General features: G+C 43.7%; 1 protein-coding gene across 1 annotated transcript in view; it reads right to left on the reverse strand.

The window, feature by feature from the left end:
- Positions 1-4,199: 4,199 nt before the first annotated feature.
- Positions 4,200-17,440, reverse strand: part of RECQL4 (RecQ like helicase 4) — a 218,249-nt gene continuing 205,008 nt past the window's right edge. Inside the window, exons 23-25 of the mRNA XM_067467230.1 lie at positions 12,706-12,874; positions 11,145-11,253; positions 4,200-5,994 (exon numbers count right to left, since the gene is read on the reverse strand). Coding sequence (XP_067323331.1) covers positions 5,873-5,994; positions 11,145-11,253; positions 12,706-12,874 — 400 coding nt within the window. The 3' untranslated portion in view covers positions 4,200-5,872. The remainder of the gene's footprint in view (positions 5,995-11,144; positions 11,254-12,705; positions 12,875-17,440) is intronic.

Below are 17,440 nucleotides of genomic sequence, written 5' to 3' on the forward strand. Positions count from 1 at the left end.
ATAGGGCCTTGTAGGTCCTATATGTGTTATTGCCCCAACTTTATTCTCCATCTTCATCGCTATGATACTCCACCTTGTTGATGGGAAGCTTCCCACCAGAATGAAAATCATCTGTCGGACAGATGGCAAGCTGTTCAACCTCAGCAGACTGAAAGCCAAAACCAAGGTTATAATAACATCTGTTATAGAACTCCAGTATGCTAATGGCAACGTCGTCTGTGCACACTCAGAAGATCTACAAGCCACTCTAAACATCTTTGCAGAAGCATACGAGAAGCTCGTTCTCTCATTGAACATAAGATAACCTACAGATGGACCAGAGCTATATAGGGCCTTGTAGGTCCTATATGTGTTATTGCCCCAACTTTATTCTCCATCTTCATCGCTATGATACTCCACCTTGTTGATGGAAAGCTTCCCACCGGAGTGGAAATCATCTATCGGACAGATGGCAAGCTGTTCAACCTCAGCAGACTGAAAGCCAAAACCAAGGTTACAACAACATCTGTTATAGAACTCCAGTATGCTGATGACAACATCATCTGTGCGCATTCAGAAGAAGACCTACAAGCCACTCTAAACATCTTTTCAGAAGCATACGACAAGCTCGGCCTGTGATTGAACATCGAGAAAACCAAAGTGTTCTTCCAGCAGTCACCAGCCGACCCCTTTCCAATGCCAGAAATACAGCTTAATGGTGTAACATTAGAAAATGTTGACCATTTCTGCTCCCTTGGCAGCCACCTCTCCACAAAAGTCAACATTGTCACTGAAATACAACACCGCCTGAGCTCTGCGAGTGCAGCATTCTTCCGAATGAAGCAGAGAGTTGTCGAAGGCTTTCATGGCCGGAATCACTGGGTTGTTGTAGGTTTCTTCGGGCTGTATGGCCATGGTCTAGAGGCATTCTCTCCTGATGTTTTGCCTGCATCTATGACAAGCATCCTCAGAGGTAGTGAGGTCTGTTGGAATGAGGAAAAGGGGTTTATATATCTGTGGAATGACCAGGGTGGGACAAAGGACTCTTGTCTGCTGGAGCTCGGTGTGAATGTTTCAACTTGATATCGAGCTCCTTTTGGGGGTTCTCCCAGCGAGGGGAGTCCCTAAGGACCGCGAATGGGGTCCTAACCTTGGTGAGCGGCCAGCGGATGCCAATTCAAAAAGACGCAAAAATATTTAAAAATCAATCCCACCAGAGGCTGAAGAGGTATCCAGCGACCGAGGCGTTTATTCTGCGATTCAGCTGAAAAGGATGCGTTACAGGGATAATTCCACCATAAGCATGCAGTACAGTGAATTCCAGGCATATTTATACAGAAGAAACAAAGAAATCCCGGTTTGAATCTCCCGCCCGCCTCCTGTCAGTTCCCTCTGTCCTGATTGGCCGGCTCCAGAACAGCTGGGAGGAGGCTTGGCCGCTGGTCCCGCCTTCCCTCCAATCGCCGGCCGCTGTCGCCTCCAGGGGGCCAATCAGAGCCCTCGGAGCGCCTCCGGAGATCGTCCAATCAGCGGCCAGGAGGCGGGACGTATCTTGACAGCGCAGAGGGGCGGATTTGCCTGGAGGTGTCCGCCAGCTGATTGAACACCCTTTGTTCTTCGCACGGCAGGGAGGCGGAAGGGGAGACAAGGGATTTCCTGGGTTCCGATAAAAGATGTGTATAGGAAAATAAGGGTGGCTATGGGTGGTGTCTGGATCTCAACCCTGTGGCGAAGGGAGTCCTTTGTCACAGGGGAGCGTACACAAAACACCATGATTGATTTAATCAGTCTGTTTTTCCGGGCTTTTGGCTGACAGATTTCTGGCTTTTGTTCGTCTGACTCTGAAAACAAAGCCATAGATCTGCCAGTATTTGTCCATGCAATGTAAATATGAATGGAGTCTCTTCCAAGGAAATTGGATTTCCTTAACTGTAATCCCAGGTCACATACTCTTTTATAGGGTAAAGTTCAAGAGGGGAAAGGCAAAGAAAGGGGTTGAGGGTACATCTCATTTCATTTCATTACATATTATATACTTCATGCACATATTCTTTATAGATTCTTATAACTCGTAGATTTCATATAAAAGATCCCCGTCCCATCCCCATATAGTTTATTAGAAAAACACAGCAATTTGATAAGGGCAACCAGCAGAGTTCTTGAGGTTTGATCCTTGGCAAGGACACACACACACAGGCGGGGGGGCTCTTTCTCCCCAAGCGGCTTGGCTTTGAGTTCATGGAGGAAGTCCGTGATGTTAGGGCACCAAGTCAATCAGAGAGGGCAGAAAGGTCCGCAAAAGAATCTGCAAATAGTGGGGAGTGGGGCAATGTCCTTTGGGGAACTGCATTTCCCTGATCAGGGGCCAGGGTCCAGTGCACAAGCCAGAGAATTCACAGAGAGGGAAACAGGAACCCAGTTATGTCCCATCTGGGTCAGGAAGCAGCAGAATCCATTGTCCGGCCCTTGGTGAACTACAAATACTTGGGGGGGGGGGGAAGATGCTCTGCATCAAACTGACCACCTTGATTAGCATACAATGGGCTGACTCTGCCTGGAGCAAACTTTTGTTGAGAGGTAATTAGAGAGGTAATTAAACTTTTTGTTGAGAGGTAATTAAACTTTTATTGAGAGGTAATCCCTGCCTGCTCCCTCTTTGTTGTTGTGTTGTTGTAATTATAGAGTTTTTTTAACAGTCAGCCAGATTTTGTTTATTTTCATGGTTTCCTCCTTTCTGTTGAAATTGTCCACATGCTTGTGTATTTCAATGGCTTCTCTGTGTAGCCTGACATGGTGGTTGTGAGAGTGGTCCAGCATTTCTGTGTTCTCAAATAATATGCTGGGTCCAGGTTGGTTCATTAGGTGCTCTGCTATGGCTGACTTCTCTGGTTGAAGTAGTCTGCAGTGCCTTTCATGTTCCTTGATTCGTGTTTGGGCAATGCTGCTGCGTTTGGTGGTTCCTCTGGAGACTTGTCTACAGCTGCATGGTACACGGTAGACTCCTGCAGAAGTGAGAGGATCCCTCTTCTCCTTTGCTGAATGTAGCATTTGTTGGATTTTCTTGGTGGGTCTGGAGATAGTCTATATAGGGACCACCAAATGCAGCAGCATTGCCCAAACACAAACCTATGCCATAGACCACTTCCTATCTGCTCACCCATAGAAAACCATGGTAACTTTAACCTAAGATACCACAGCTGATGCAGTCTATCCAATGTATTTCTCTGAATCAATGCTCTAAAGAACCCCAGGAACAGGCCTAAAAACCAAGACACTAAGAGAATTTATGTTTGTTGGTTTTTGTTGGGTTATGTAAATGGATTCGACCCAGCGTTAGTTATGTGGGCTGGACCATATGTTGAAAGGAAATGTTTACAGCAGCCTCGACAAAATATTCACAACACCAAAGATAAAGACAAGGTTGGAAAACACAGTAATGCTAGGAAAGTGAAAATTTGCAGGAAAAGGAGGAGGCCACATTACAGGCAAATAAACCCAATTGGGAAAGCCAAGGGTTTGCAAGACCGGAGCAGGATTGGTCACAGCAAAGGCTCTTGAAAGTCTCATTCCTTGGCTGCTGAAAGTGAAAAGTCAGTATGATGGTGAATAACAACCAATAATAATAATAATAATAATAATAAAACTTTATTTGTACCCCGCTACCCTCTCCCCAAGGGACTCGGTGCGGCTTCCATGAGGCCAAGCCCACAGCACATCAATAAACAAAGCAATAACAAAACAATCAAAGCAAAACAATTAGTATAAGTCATGTAACAAAAAATAAACAATAAATCAACAGTAACACGCAGCATTTAAAACCAATGGCCGGGTCAAATGTAATAAATTAAAATTAAAAATAATGCTGGACATTAGTATATAACTGGGATAGAATTTTCAAGGAGAGATGAAAGAACGCAGTCAGTCCTAAACCAATGACTTGTCATAGTGATAAACTTACCTAAACTCTCATTTTACCAAATGTATAATCGAGTTTTATTGTATTTTAATTTTTTTTTAGTTAACGAATACAGGTTTTAGTGTAGTGATTAGTCTCTATTTGTCTGTGTATTTTTGTTTTTTTTATTGTTGATATGATCAGCGGACTAATCAATAAACAGATGTATCTATCAACAAATGACTGTTCACTCCCTCTAGCACATTTTTCCTTACATACAAATGCATAATTTATCCACGCCGTTTTCTGACCAAATAATCAAGAAAGGCAACTATTATTACATTGTAAATGACACGTATTTATTAATTACAGGAAGGATATTTGGGATCATTTCAAGTATCAGGCTAGGTGTGATTGCTTGACAGTCATTTGTGGACAAATGGTATGAACGTAATGCAGATATCCCTTGGTGCACTTGGGCCCCTTCTACACTGCCATATGATCAGATTATCACAGCACATGATCGACATCATCTGCTTTGAACTGGATTATATTCATCTACATTGCCAGATAATCCAATTCAAAGCAGAAAATGGACAGAATCCTCCCTCTAGCACATTTCTCCTTATGTACAAATGCATAATTTACCACCCCATTTTATGTTCAAACAGATGAGAAAGGCAACTATCATTCTATTGTAAACCACATGTATTTATTAATTACAGGAAGGATATTTGGGATCATTTCAAGTATCAGGCTAGGTGTGATTGCTTGATAATCATTTGTGGACAAATGGTATGAACGTAATGCAGATATCCCTTGGTGCACTTGGGCCCCTTCTACACCGCCATATGATCCAGATTATCACAGTATATATTGACATCATCTGCTTTGAACTGGATTATATGCGTCTACATTGCCAGATAATCCAGTTCAAAGTCTACATTGCCAGATAATCCAGTTCAAAGTCTACATTGCCAGATAATCCAGTTCAAAGCAGAAAATGGGCAGAATCCTTGATTGGCTGTACTTAAAAATGTTTTGTTGTCAAGTCGGAGGGAGAGGGAGGGAAAAAAGGGGGCAAAAATGTAATAGTTTATGGATGTATATAAAGTAAGTTTATTTTGATGGATTAGATGATACAATTACAATTAAAAACATTATTAAAACAGAAAATCTGGATTTTATACGGCAGTGTTGAAGGGGCCTTGGAGATGCAGGCTTAAATGCCCCTGCATGACATCTTTGAGGCAACAAGCAGATATTTAAAAGTTGCTGATAGCAGTACAAAAATAAGTGCTACCAGTTCTGTTTAAACCTGCGCTTAGAGAAGAGAGTTCTCCAGACCAAGTCTCCCTAATCACAGAAATCAACTATCCTCCGGTGCAAGGAACATTTTTTGGGTTGAGAAAAATATGCAGAATTCAAGGGGGATAAATACAAGTCCATAAAATTCCCCTTAGCAGAGGGAAAGTCCTTGAACAATGGTCCGTAATGCCCGTTTTCCAGTTTTAAAGAAAGTCTTTGGTCAGGACAATTAATTTAAAAAAATCAAAAATGAAGTTTTATATACAATATAAAAAGAACAGCCCTGAGATAAAAGCAAACAATTGTTCTCCTTCCTTGTGAAAAGAGTACGACGTTCACCTGCCTAGACTGATGCTGTCTGCCAAGTAGAACATCTCAGAGAGAGTTGTAGCTGTTCTTTTAGACAGTAAAACCCTTTTCTGAGGAAATACTGCCATGCAACCAGACAATGATGCTGGGGAAAGTGGAAGGTAAAAGGAAGAGGGGCCGACCAAGGGCAAGATGGATGGATGGCATCCTTGAAGGGACTGGATTGACCTTGAAGGAGCTGGGAGTGGTGACGGCCGACAGGGAGCTCTGGCGTGGGCTGGTCCAGGAGGTCACGAAGAGTCGAAAACAACTAAACGAATGAACAACAACAACCAGTTTCCAGTGTAGGCTTTTTGCGACACTATCTTCCGTGATGTTCTCTCACTTCCAGTGGATGATCTCCTCTGTGGCCAAGCGCATGATCCTGTTGAAGTCGAAATGGATGTACTTCCTCCAGAAGCGCCGGTCTCGGCCATAAATCTGAGCAGGAAAGCAGGGACTCCCTGTCCAGAGAGAGAAATCTCGGTCAACAATATTGAATCCTTCGAGCGTCAAGTACAAGTCCAGCTCAGAAAACAAAAGTTCAGAAGCTTTATTTAGAACAGAGGTTCTCAACCTTCCTAATGCTGCGACCCCCAACCCCCAAGTTCCTCATGCTATGGTGACCCCAACCATAACATTATTTTTGTTGATACTTCATAACTGTAATTTTGTTATGAATTGCAATTTAAATATCCGATATGCAGGATGTATTTTCATTCACTGGACCAAATTTGGCACAAATACCCAATACACCCAAATTTGAATATTGGTGGGGTTGGAGGGATTGATTTTGTCATTTAAGATTTGTAGTTGCTGGGATTTATAGTTCGCCTACAATCAAAGAGCATTCTGAACTCCACCAATGATAGAATTGAACCAAACGTGGCACACAGAACTCCCATGACCAACAGAAAATAATGGAAGGGTTTGATGGGTTTGACCTTGAGTTTGGGAGTTGTAGTTCACCTACATCCAGAGACTCACTGTGGACTCAAACACTGATGAATCTGTACCAAACTTGACACAAATACTCAATATGCCCAAATGTAAACACTGGTAGAGTTTGGAGAAAATAGACCTTGACATTTGGGAGTTGTAGTTGCTGGGATTTATAGGTCACCTACAATCAAAGAGCATTTTGAACTCCACCAACGATGGAGTTGAAGCAAACTTGGCACACAGAACTCCCATGACCAACAGAAAATAATGGAAGGGTTTGATGGGTTTGACCTTGAGTTTGGGAGTTGTAGTTCACCTACATCCAGAGACTCACTGTGGACTCAAACACTGATGAATCTGTACCAAACTTGACACAAATACTCAATATGCCCAAATGTAAACACTGGTGGAGTTTGGAGAAAATAGACCTTGACATTTGGGAGTTGTAGTTGCTGGGATTTATAGGTCACCTACAATCAAAGAGCATTTTGAACTCCACCAACGATTGAGTTGAAGCAAACTTGGCACACAGAACTCCCATGACCAGCAGAAAATATTGTGAAAACAATCCTTTTTTATTGAAGACTAGCTTGGGGACCCGGCGTTGCCCGGGTTATTAGAGAAAGTGGGTAATGGCGGTTCTGTATGCCAAGTTTGGTCTTTATTGGTCTTTGGATAATGGCAGCATTATTTTCAGGAAGTGAGTGAAGGTACTTGAAGTCCCATCATCCATGGGCCATCCTCCTACAAACAGCAGCAGGATATAGAGTGGGTCATGGGGGCTTTGTGTGCCAAGTTTGGACTTTATCAGTCATTAGATGAGGGTGGCAGTGGTGTCAGTAAGTGAGTGAAGGTATTGCAAGTCCCATCATCCAAAGTCCATCCCCTTTCAAATTGCAGCAGGATGTAGAGTGGATCATGGGGGCTCTGTGTGCCAAGTGTGGTCTTGATTGGTCATTAGAAGGGGGTTGCAGTAATTTTGGAAGGGAGTGGAGGTACTTGAAGTCCCATCATCCATGGTCTGTCCTCCTCCAAACTGCACCAGGATGTAGAGTGGGTCATTGGAGCTCCATGTGGCAAGTTTTGTCTTGATTAGTCATTGGCGAGGGTCTCAGTGGTCTCAGGAGGTGAGCAACGGTACTGCAAGTCCCATCATCCATCTCCAAAGTTTTCCAAATAACACCAGGACGTAAAGTGGGTCATGAGAGGTCTATGTGCCAAGTTTGGTGTTGATCCGTCATTGGATGAGGTTTGCAGAGGTCTCAGAATGTGAGTGAAGGTACTGGAAGTTCCATCATCCATGGTCCACCCTTCTCCAAAACTGCAGCAGGATGTAGAGTGGGTCATGGGGGCTCTGTGTGCCAACTTTGGTCTTGATTGGTCATTAGATGAGTTTTGCAGTAGTCTTGGATAGTGGAGGTACTTGAAGTCCCATCATCCATGGTCTGTCATCCTCCAAACTGCTCCAGGATGTAGAGTGGGTCATTGAAGCTCCATGTGCCAAGTTTAGTCTTGATGAGTCATTGGCGAGGGTCTCAGTGGTCTCAGGAAGTGAGTGAAGTGACTGCAAGTCCCATCATCCATTGTCAAATTCTTCCAAACCGCACCAGGATGTAGAGTGAGTTATGCAGGCTCTCTGTGTAAATTGTGGTCCTGATCCATCATCGTTGGCAGTTGTAATGGTCTTAGGAAGGGAGTGCAGGTAATGCAAGTTCCATCATCCATGGTGCATCCTCCCTCAAACTGCACCTGGATGTAGAGTGCGTCATGGAGACTCAGTGTGCCAAGTTTGGTATTTATCGGTAATTGGATGAGGGTTGCAGTGGTCTGAAGAATTGAGCAGTGGTACTGCAAGTCCCATAATCCACGGTCCATCTCGGCCAAACCACACCAGGACGTAAAGTGGGTCATGAGAGGTCTCTGTGTGAAATTTGGTCCTGATCAGTCATTGGATAAGGTTAACAGCGGTCTCAGAATGTGAGTGGTGGTACTGCAAGTCCCATCATCCATGGTTCATAGTCCTCCAAACTGCAGTAGGATGTAGAGTGGGTGATGGGGGCTCTGTGTGCCTATTTCGGTCTGTATTGGTAGTGTTCTGACTCAGCCCCCTCTGGCCTTTTCCTTTCCTCTCTTTCTCATCTCGGAATGTTGGAATTGAGGCTGGCCAATCAGAGACCATATGCAAATTTCCTTCTCATGACTCCGTTTCTGTCATGAACTCTTTTCTCCACCAGGGGCTCCTCTTGAAGGTGGCCAATCAGAGACCATATGCAAATAGCACCGCTGCCCAGCCAATCGGAATGTTGGAACTTTCTGGCTGGCCAATCAGAACGCTGGCACATACACCGTCCGCCGTCCGCCCTCCGCCCTCCGCCCTCCACAATTCCTCTGTCCGATACAAACACTCTTCTTTATTATATACTAGCTTGGGGACCCGGCGTTGCCCGGGTTATTAGAGAAAGTGGGTAATGGCGGTTCTGTATGCCAAGTTTGGTCTTTATTGGTCTTTGGATAATGGCAGCATTATTTTCAGGAAGTGAGTGAAGGTACTTGAAGTCCCATCATCCATGGGCCATCCTCCTACAAACAGCAGCAGGATATAGAGTGGGTCATGGGGGCTTTGTGTGCCAAGTTTGGACTTTATCAGTCATTAGATGAGGGTGGCAGTGGTGTCAGTAAGTGAGTGAAGGTATTGCAAGTCCCATCATCCAAAGTCCATCCCCTTTCAAATTGCAGCAGGATGTAGAGTGGATCATGGGGGCTCTGTGTGCCAAGTGTGGTCTTGATTGGTCATTAGAAGGGGGTTGCAGCAATTTTGGAAGGGAGTGGAGGTACTTGAAGTCCCATCATCCATGGTCTGTCCTCCTCCAAACTGCACCAGGATGTAGAGTGGGTCATTGGAGCTCCATGTGGCAAGTTTAGTCTTGATTAGTCATTGGCGAGGGTCTCAGTGGTCTCAGGAGGTGAGCAACGGTACTGCAAGTCCCATCATCCATCTCCAAAGTTTTCCAAATAACACCAGGACGTAAAGTGGGTCATGAGAGGTCTATGTGCCAAGTTTGGTGTTGATCCGTCATTGGATGAGGTTTGCAGAGGTCTCAGAATGTGAGTGAAGGTACTGGAAGTTCCATCATCCATGGTCCACCCTTCTCCAAAACTGCAGCAGGATGTAGAGTGGGTCATGGGGGCTCTGTGTGCCAACTTTGGTCTTGATTGGTCATTAGATGAGTTTTGCAGTAGTCTTGGATAGTGGAGGTACTTGAAGTCCCATCATCCATGGTCTGTCATCCTCCAAACTGCTCCAGGATGTAGAGTGGGTCATTGAAGCTCCATGTGCCAAGTTTAGTCTTGATGAGTCATTGGCGAGGGTCTCAGTGGTCTCAGGAAGTGAGTAAAGTGACTGCAAGTCCCATCATCCATTGTCAAATTCTTCCAAACCGCACCAGGATGTAGAGTGAGTTATGCAGGCTCTCTGTGTAAATTGTGGTGCAGATCCATCATCGTTGGCAGTTGTAATGGTCTTAGGAAGGGAGTGCAGGTAATGCAAGTTCCATCATCCATGGTGCATCCTCCCTCAAACTGCACCTGGATGTAGAGTGCGTCATGGAGACTCAGTGTGCCAAGTTTGGTATTTATCGGTAATTGGATGAGGGTTGCAGTGGTCTGAAGAATTGAGCAGTGGTACTGCAAGTCCCATAATCCACGGTCCATCTCGGCCAAACCACACCAGGACGTAAAGTGGGTCATGAGAGGTCTCTGTGTGAAATTTGGTCCTGATCAGTCATTGGATAAGGTTAACAGCGGTCTCAGAATGTGAGTGGTGGTACTGCAAGTCCCATCATCCATGGTTCATAGTCCTCCAAACTGCAGTAGGATGTAGAGTGGGTGATCGGGGCTCTGTGTGCCTCTTTCGGTCTGTATTGGTAGTGTTCTGACCCAGCCCCCGGCCTTTCCTTTCCTCTCTTTCTCATCTCGGAATGTTGGATTTGAGGCTGGCCAATCAGAGACCATATGCAAATTTCCTTCTCATGACTCCGTTTCTGTCATGAACTCTTTTCTCCACCAGGGGCTCCTCTTGAAGCTGGCCAATCAGAGACCATATGCAAATAGCACCGCTGCCCAGCCAATCGGAATGTTGGAACTTTCTGGCTGGCCAATCAGAACGCTGGCACATACACCGTCCGCCGTCCGCCCTCCGCCCTCCGCCCTCCACAATTCCTCTGTCCGATACAAACACTCTTCTTTATTATATATATAGATATAGATATAGATAAGTAAAAGCAGCAAAGTAAAAAAAACACTTTAAGGGAATAGGTAAATCCAATTAGGTATGAAGATAAGCAGGAACAAATTAGTCCAAGGTATGGTTCAGCAAAGTTCAAAAACAAAGTCCAGATTTCTCTAATAAAATCCAAAGAAACAGGGAAACATTGATCCAAGGCATGAGAATGTAATCACAAGAGACAAAGAGTTAAGCCCTTGGTGATCCCTCCAACACCACAGCAGGTTGAGAAATGTTGATTCAGAAAATACAATTAATCAGGCTGTTAGGAATTGTGAGAGTTGAAGTCCAAAACACCTGGAGGGCCGAAGTTGGCCCAGGCCTGGTATATAAGCTGCTACATTTGTGCTGATGCGCAGTATCAGAATCCCCAGAGCGGTGCAGCCTTACCTATGCCATGCAAGATCCTGGCCACGGCTCTGCCGGAGAACTTCTCTTCTTGCCGTATGGAAAGGAAGTGGCGGATGTCAGCTCGGATTTGGTCTTCCCAGTCCCGAAACTGCAATTCAGAGACAAAGGCCGCAAAAAGTGAGACAGACAATGTGTCAGGACCCAGAAGCCTTAAACAATGCCAGACACAAAATAAAGGTTCAAACACAGCTTTATTGCATACAAATGGACCTGCAAAGCACTTAACTTCAGTGCTAAGGGTCTCAGGAGTGATTTGGCATAAAAAAAAAAGTCGTTACAAGAAACAAAAATATAATCCGGATTATAATGGTGCCTTATAATCCGGGTTAAACAAAAACTGAAGCAAACTGCTTGAAAATCGAAATGGTATCAAAACACAGTCACAGAAGCAGGAAAAACGTGGTTTCAAAACTAAGAAATGTTTCAGTCACAAAGATATTAAAGTTCAAAGTCCAGAAAAGCCAAAAGCGTAGTCAAACCGGTCCGTGGTCAATCCGTTGGTAAACAAGGCTGGAATGGTGGAATCACAAGGAAACAGGAGTACAGGAACACATGAAGTTGTAGCCCAGGACCCAAGTTTGAAAGTTGGCAGCACAAAGAATTATGTCCTATAAAGACACTTTGCCTTCTGCGAAGTATAGTCCAAGCTGAACCCCCTTTTATCTCAAAGTTCTTCCTCAGAGCTTGATGAGCTCCCCACCCTCTCGTCATCACTCTCAGCTGCCTCAAACCTGCAGCTGAGTGCCCATCCCTCCACCTCTGCCAACGATTGTCAGGGTTCAGATCCTGCCAAGAATCCCCTGGCTGCCAATCCCCAGTGAACCCCTCAAACTCCTCACTAGAGGTGGGTTGGTTACAGATGTCCCTTATGTGTTGCACATGGGTCCAATCTAATTCCTCCTCTTCCTCCATATCACTCCCAGACCCAGAACTCCTTTCAAACCAAGGAAATCTTCATCCTCTGTTGGTGCACAAAGTATTTCCTGAATACGCTTCCTCTGTAATTCCCACTCAGATTCTGGCTCGCGAGCAGCCCTTTTTACACCTTACTTCCCCATCTCACAGTCGGAGAAGCCTGGAAACGTGTCAGTATCGCTTGGAGCCATAATGATTTCCCTAATGCGCTGATGCTGCTGTTCTCCCTCCGACTCCAAAGTAGACCAGTTCTCCCTGCTCCCAGGAGTAGCAACTCGACCAACACGCTGAACTACAACACAATGCCAAGTGTAGCAATGCAGCAAAAGGCAGGCTGCCGTTGACTCTTTGGCCTGATGTCCCAAGGCTTTTAAATCCCTTCTGGCTATTCAGAATGTAGGTGGTGAGACAGAGATAAGAGCCTGCCCAGGAATAAACATCTAATTTTGAAAATTAGAACCAAATTAGAAAAATGCAAGGGAGTCTGTGGTGCATTTAAAGGCAAACTGCTGGTTCTTTTCTAAGGAGATGCCAAAGGGTACAGAAACTGCTCTGGAGGGTGAGATTGCACTGCGTTTACCTCCCTTTCAAAGCTGTAAGAATAGCAAACCATGTTCTTACTCACTTTTATGTCCTCAAGGTCTTTAGCATCCATTCCTTCATCTCTTCGTTCATAATCCGTTTCTTCTAGCATCACATCATTCTCAAAATAATCCATCAACAGGGTCTTAAGCTGGTTGCTCCTCTCCTCCCCTCCGCCATCGCAGCACGAGGCACAGCTCCGGAAAGCCACTCTGCTCAGTGCAAAAGGAGACACGAGAGAGAGAGAATGAGAAAGAGGGATAAAGGGCAAAGGGCTGCAAAGCAGAGGAAGAGCGAGCGATCCCTTATTTATTTATTTATTTATTTATTTATTTATTTATTTTCCTACTTGACAGATGCAACTGTCTTCGGGTTGCAAAGGTCGACAACAGGCTACACAATTGGTTGGAAACCCACTCCAACCCGGGCTGGCTTCAAACTCATGACCTTGTGGTCAGAGTGATCTTAATGCAGCTGACACTCAGCCAGCTGTGCCATAATCCCGGTGCTTGTCACTGGCCAATGGGCAAAAAAGTTTCCCTCCCCATTTAGCCATTGTGAGATGAGTTCTTCTTAGTCGTTCCACACTGCAATTGAATATTTTGCTCAATCCTCCTGAGGGTCTCAACTTTTCCGAAAGGTAAAACACCCTCAGAATTATCACTGGTACTTTTTAAACATTAAATAAAGGTAAAACCCTACACGGCTCCGGCCCAGCTTACTTATCCGAACGTATCTCTCTCTACGTTCCACCTCGTAATTTAAGATCTACTGGGGAGGCCCTGCTCTCGGTCCCACCAGCGTCTCAAACGCATCTGGTGGGGACGAGGGACAGGGCCTTCTCGGTGGTGACCCCCCGCTTATGGAATTCGCTCCCCAGCGAGATTAGATCGGCGTTCTCCCTCCTTACTTTTAGGAAAAAACTAAAGACGTGGTTTTGGAGCCAGGCCTTTGGCTAGTGGGCACAACAGCACTTTAGTCTCTGAACTCGGACCATAGGATTGTTTGAAAATTGGAAATGGCTTTATGACTTGTGATTCTGTGATCTGTTCTATGTGGTTACGTAATTTTAATTAATATCACTGTTTAATTCAAATGTAATGGATTTTATATTGCTGTTTTATATTGTTGTTTTGATACTGTTGGCATTGAATTGTTGCCTGAGTTAGCCGCCCTGAGTCCCCCCTCGGGGGTGAGAAGGGTGGGGTAGAAATGGTCTAAATAAATAAATAAATAAATAAATAAAGGTTGTCCCCTGACATTAAGTCCAGTCATGTCTGACTCTGGGGTGTGGTGCTCATCTCCATTTCTAAGCTGAAGAGCCGTTGTCCATAGACACCTCCAAGGTCATGTGGCTGGCATGACTGCATGGAGCGCCCTTACCTTCTTGCCGGAGCGGTACCTATTGATCTACTCACATTTGCATGTTTTCAAACTGCTAGATTAGCAGAAGATAGGGCTGACAGCGGAAGCTTGCGCCACTCCCTGGAATCGAACCTGCAACCTTTCGGTCAACGAGCTCAGCAGCTCAGGGCTTTAACCCACAGAGCAAGAAAGTATACAGACTGACAGTGGTTCTCAACCTGAGGTCCCCAGATGTTTTTGGCCTACAACTCCCAGAAATCCTAACAGCTGGTAAAATAGCTGGGATTTCTGGGAGTTGTAGGCCAAAAACATCTGGGGACCCCAGGTTGAGAACCACTGGACTAGAGCTACATTAGGTACAAAAACAAGGGGGTTTTGCATTTTCCTCAGCATTCATACACATATTGTTGTGGAATATACGTTACCCGAGATCATGAGAGTGCTTTTGGAGAAGGAAGAAGATGGAGAGACAACTGGTCCGACCTCCAAGGCTTTATTGTTATCTTGCAAGATAGGGTGAACAGCTCAAATGACTGTCACAACGAGGTCTAAATCTCTTCAGTATTTATAGCATAAAATCACTTGTCAACACATGCGCAGAATGGATCTGACATTTACACAATACAATCATTAACAGGTGTTTCCATATATAGTTTCCCAAAACATCTTTATTAGATCTTGGCTGCCACGTTGTGAACCCAAACATCTGCTCAATTATGTAACTTATCCCAACCTTCACCGGTTACCCTAAGATGACTCTTATATGTTCAATTCCTTAAATCTCTAATTGAATTATAACTTTTATATGCTTATAACATAAGATTTGATCAAAGCAATCTCCTTTAGTCAATTCTGCCTTAATTACTTCATTATAACTTATTTCTTTATATGAATAATCATGAAGGAAAACACTAGGATGAAGCTCTTCTAAATTTGCTTGCTATTTACATTAAGTAGTCAGAGGATGGCACTCTCTCACCATATGAGCTTAGATGTTTCCAAGTCTTGGATCGATACTATTGCTCTCTTTGTCCTGCCAAACTTCTCTTGTTGACTTCATATCGGCTATAGCAAACACTTCTGACTGACCAAGGTCCAGTGACGACATTAACATCTGTAGGTTTCTCATGCATGTTCTCTCTTTAGAAATAGTCTTGTCCTTTCACAGGATCAGGTAGGTCTTAAATTTTCTATTTTATTCCAAATTATTATGATTTCCCTTTATTATTATTTTATTTTCTCCTAACAGCTGCCACAATATAAGCATCCATAATGCATACATTGCCATCTCTTCTTCCTTCTCCTGGAAAAGAGACCCCAAAGTAGGCCAAACTGCGTTCCTAGCAAATCTGCCATTCTTCGAATACACCATCTTCCTCCATCCCTTGTAGAAGAGTCGCGGGTGGGCCAGACTCCTCCTGTCTGCCACAATTTTTGGATTGTAAAGTATCCCTTATATAGCAATATTTCTTGTTGTTGTTCCAGTTGTCTTTGTTGTCTTTGTGTAGCTTGTTGTCGACCTTTGCAACCCGAAAGACAGTTGCATCTGTCAAGTAGGAAAATTAGGTACCACCTATGTGTGGGGAGGCTAATTTAACTAATTTACGAGGCCATAAAAAAGACTCCAGCAAAGCATGAGGGGAATGCGGAAGTACTTCATCAGTGTCGCAGATGGACGATGAAAGCGGCCAGAAAAGTGAAATAGCCTCTGACTGTCTGTCTATATATGTTGTGTGTCTTTGGCATTGAATGTTTGCCATATATGTGTACATTGTAACCCGCCCTGAGTCCCCTGCAGGGTGAGAAGGGCGGAATATCAATACCGTAAATAATAAATAAATAAATAAATAAATGACATGTGTTTTTCCAGCCAAAATGTGCTGACTCCCATCAGTTCCTGGACAGATGTTGACTTCCCTTCCTTAAGTGATGATTGGTTCTCCTTCTTAAGGAGGACGGTTTGTTTCCTTCTTAACTTTAAAAGAGTCATTGTTTTTGGTAATGTAAACATGTTGTTTTCCACCAAGAGTTCAACAATTAATCATTTGTCTCTGGTCACCAACGTCAGCAGTTCTCCTTTTTTTGTTTTTGGTAATGTAAACATGTTGTTTTCCACCAAGAGTTCAACAATTAATCATTTGTCTCTGGTCACCAACGTCAGCAGTTCTCCTTTTTTTGTTTTTGGTAATGTAAACATGTTGTTTTCCACCAAGAGTTCAACAATTAATCATTTGTCTCTGGTCACCAACGTCAGCAGTTCTCCTTTTTTTGTTTTTGGTAATGTAAACATGTTGTTTTCCACCAAGAGTTCAACAATTAATCATTTGTCTCTGGTCACCAACGTCAGCAGTTCTCCTTTTTTTGTTTTTGGTAATGTAAACATGTTGTTTTCCACCAAGAGTTCAACAATTAAGCATTTGTCTCTGGTCACCAACGTCAGCAGTTCTCCTTTTTTTGTTTTTGGTAATGTAAACATGTTGTTTTCCACCAAGAGTTCAACAATTAAGCATTTGTCTCTGGTCACCAACGTCAGCAGTTCTCCTTTTTTTGTTTTTGGTAATGTAAACATGTTGTTTTCCACCAAGAGTTCAACAATTAAGCATTTGTCTCTGGTCACCAACGTCAGCAGTTCTCCTTTTTTTGTTTTTGGTAATGTAAACATGTTGTTTTCCACCAAGAGTTCAACAATTAAGCATTTGTCTCTGGTCACCAACGTCAGCAGTTCTCCTTTTTTTGTTTTTGGTAATGTAAACATGTTGTTTTCCACCAAGAGTTCAACAATTAAGCATTTGTCTCTGGTCACCAACGTCAGCAGTTCTCCTTTTTTTGTTTTTGGTAATGTAAACATGTTGTTTTCCACCAAGAGTTCAACAATTAAGCATTTGTCTCTGGTCACCAACGTCAGCAGTTCTCCTTTTTTTTTGTAGTTTTCCAGGCCTCATTTCTTAGGGTGGCATCGTTAGGCGATATAAGTACCAACCATACACCTTTCACACCATTTCATTCAATTCACATATCATATTTATCCATCACACAATCATAGGAGTCGAAAGTGATCTTGAGAAACATGTCATACAAACCCCACCGTTCTTTGCAAGATGTTAACCTGCCCTGTAACTTCCTACAACAGTGGTTCTCAATGTTCCTAATGCCCTTAATACAACGTTGTGGTGACCCCCAGCCATTAAATTATTTTCATTGCTACGTCATAATTGTAATTTTGCTACCGTTATGAACCATTATGTAAATATCTGGTATGCAGGATGTATTCTTATTGGAGTGTTATGGGAGGATTGATTTTGTCATTTGGGAGTTGTGGTTGTTGGGATTTATAGTTCACCTACATTCAAAGAGCATTCTGAACTCTACCAACGATGGATTTAGACCAAACTTGACACACAGAACTGAAAATA

Source organism: Anolis sagrei, chromosome 4 (assembly GCF_037176765.1).
Source record: "Anolis sagrei isolate rAnoSag1 chromosome 4, rAnoSag1.mat, whole genome shotgun sequence".
Taxonomy (NCBI): Eukaryota; Metazoa; Chordata; class Lepidosauria; order Squamata; family Dactyloidae; genus Anolis; species Anolis sagrei.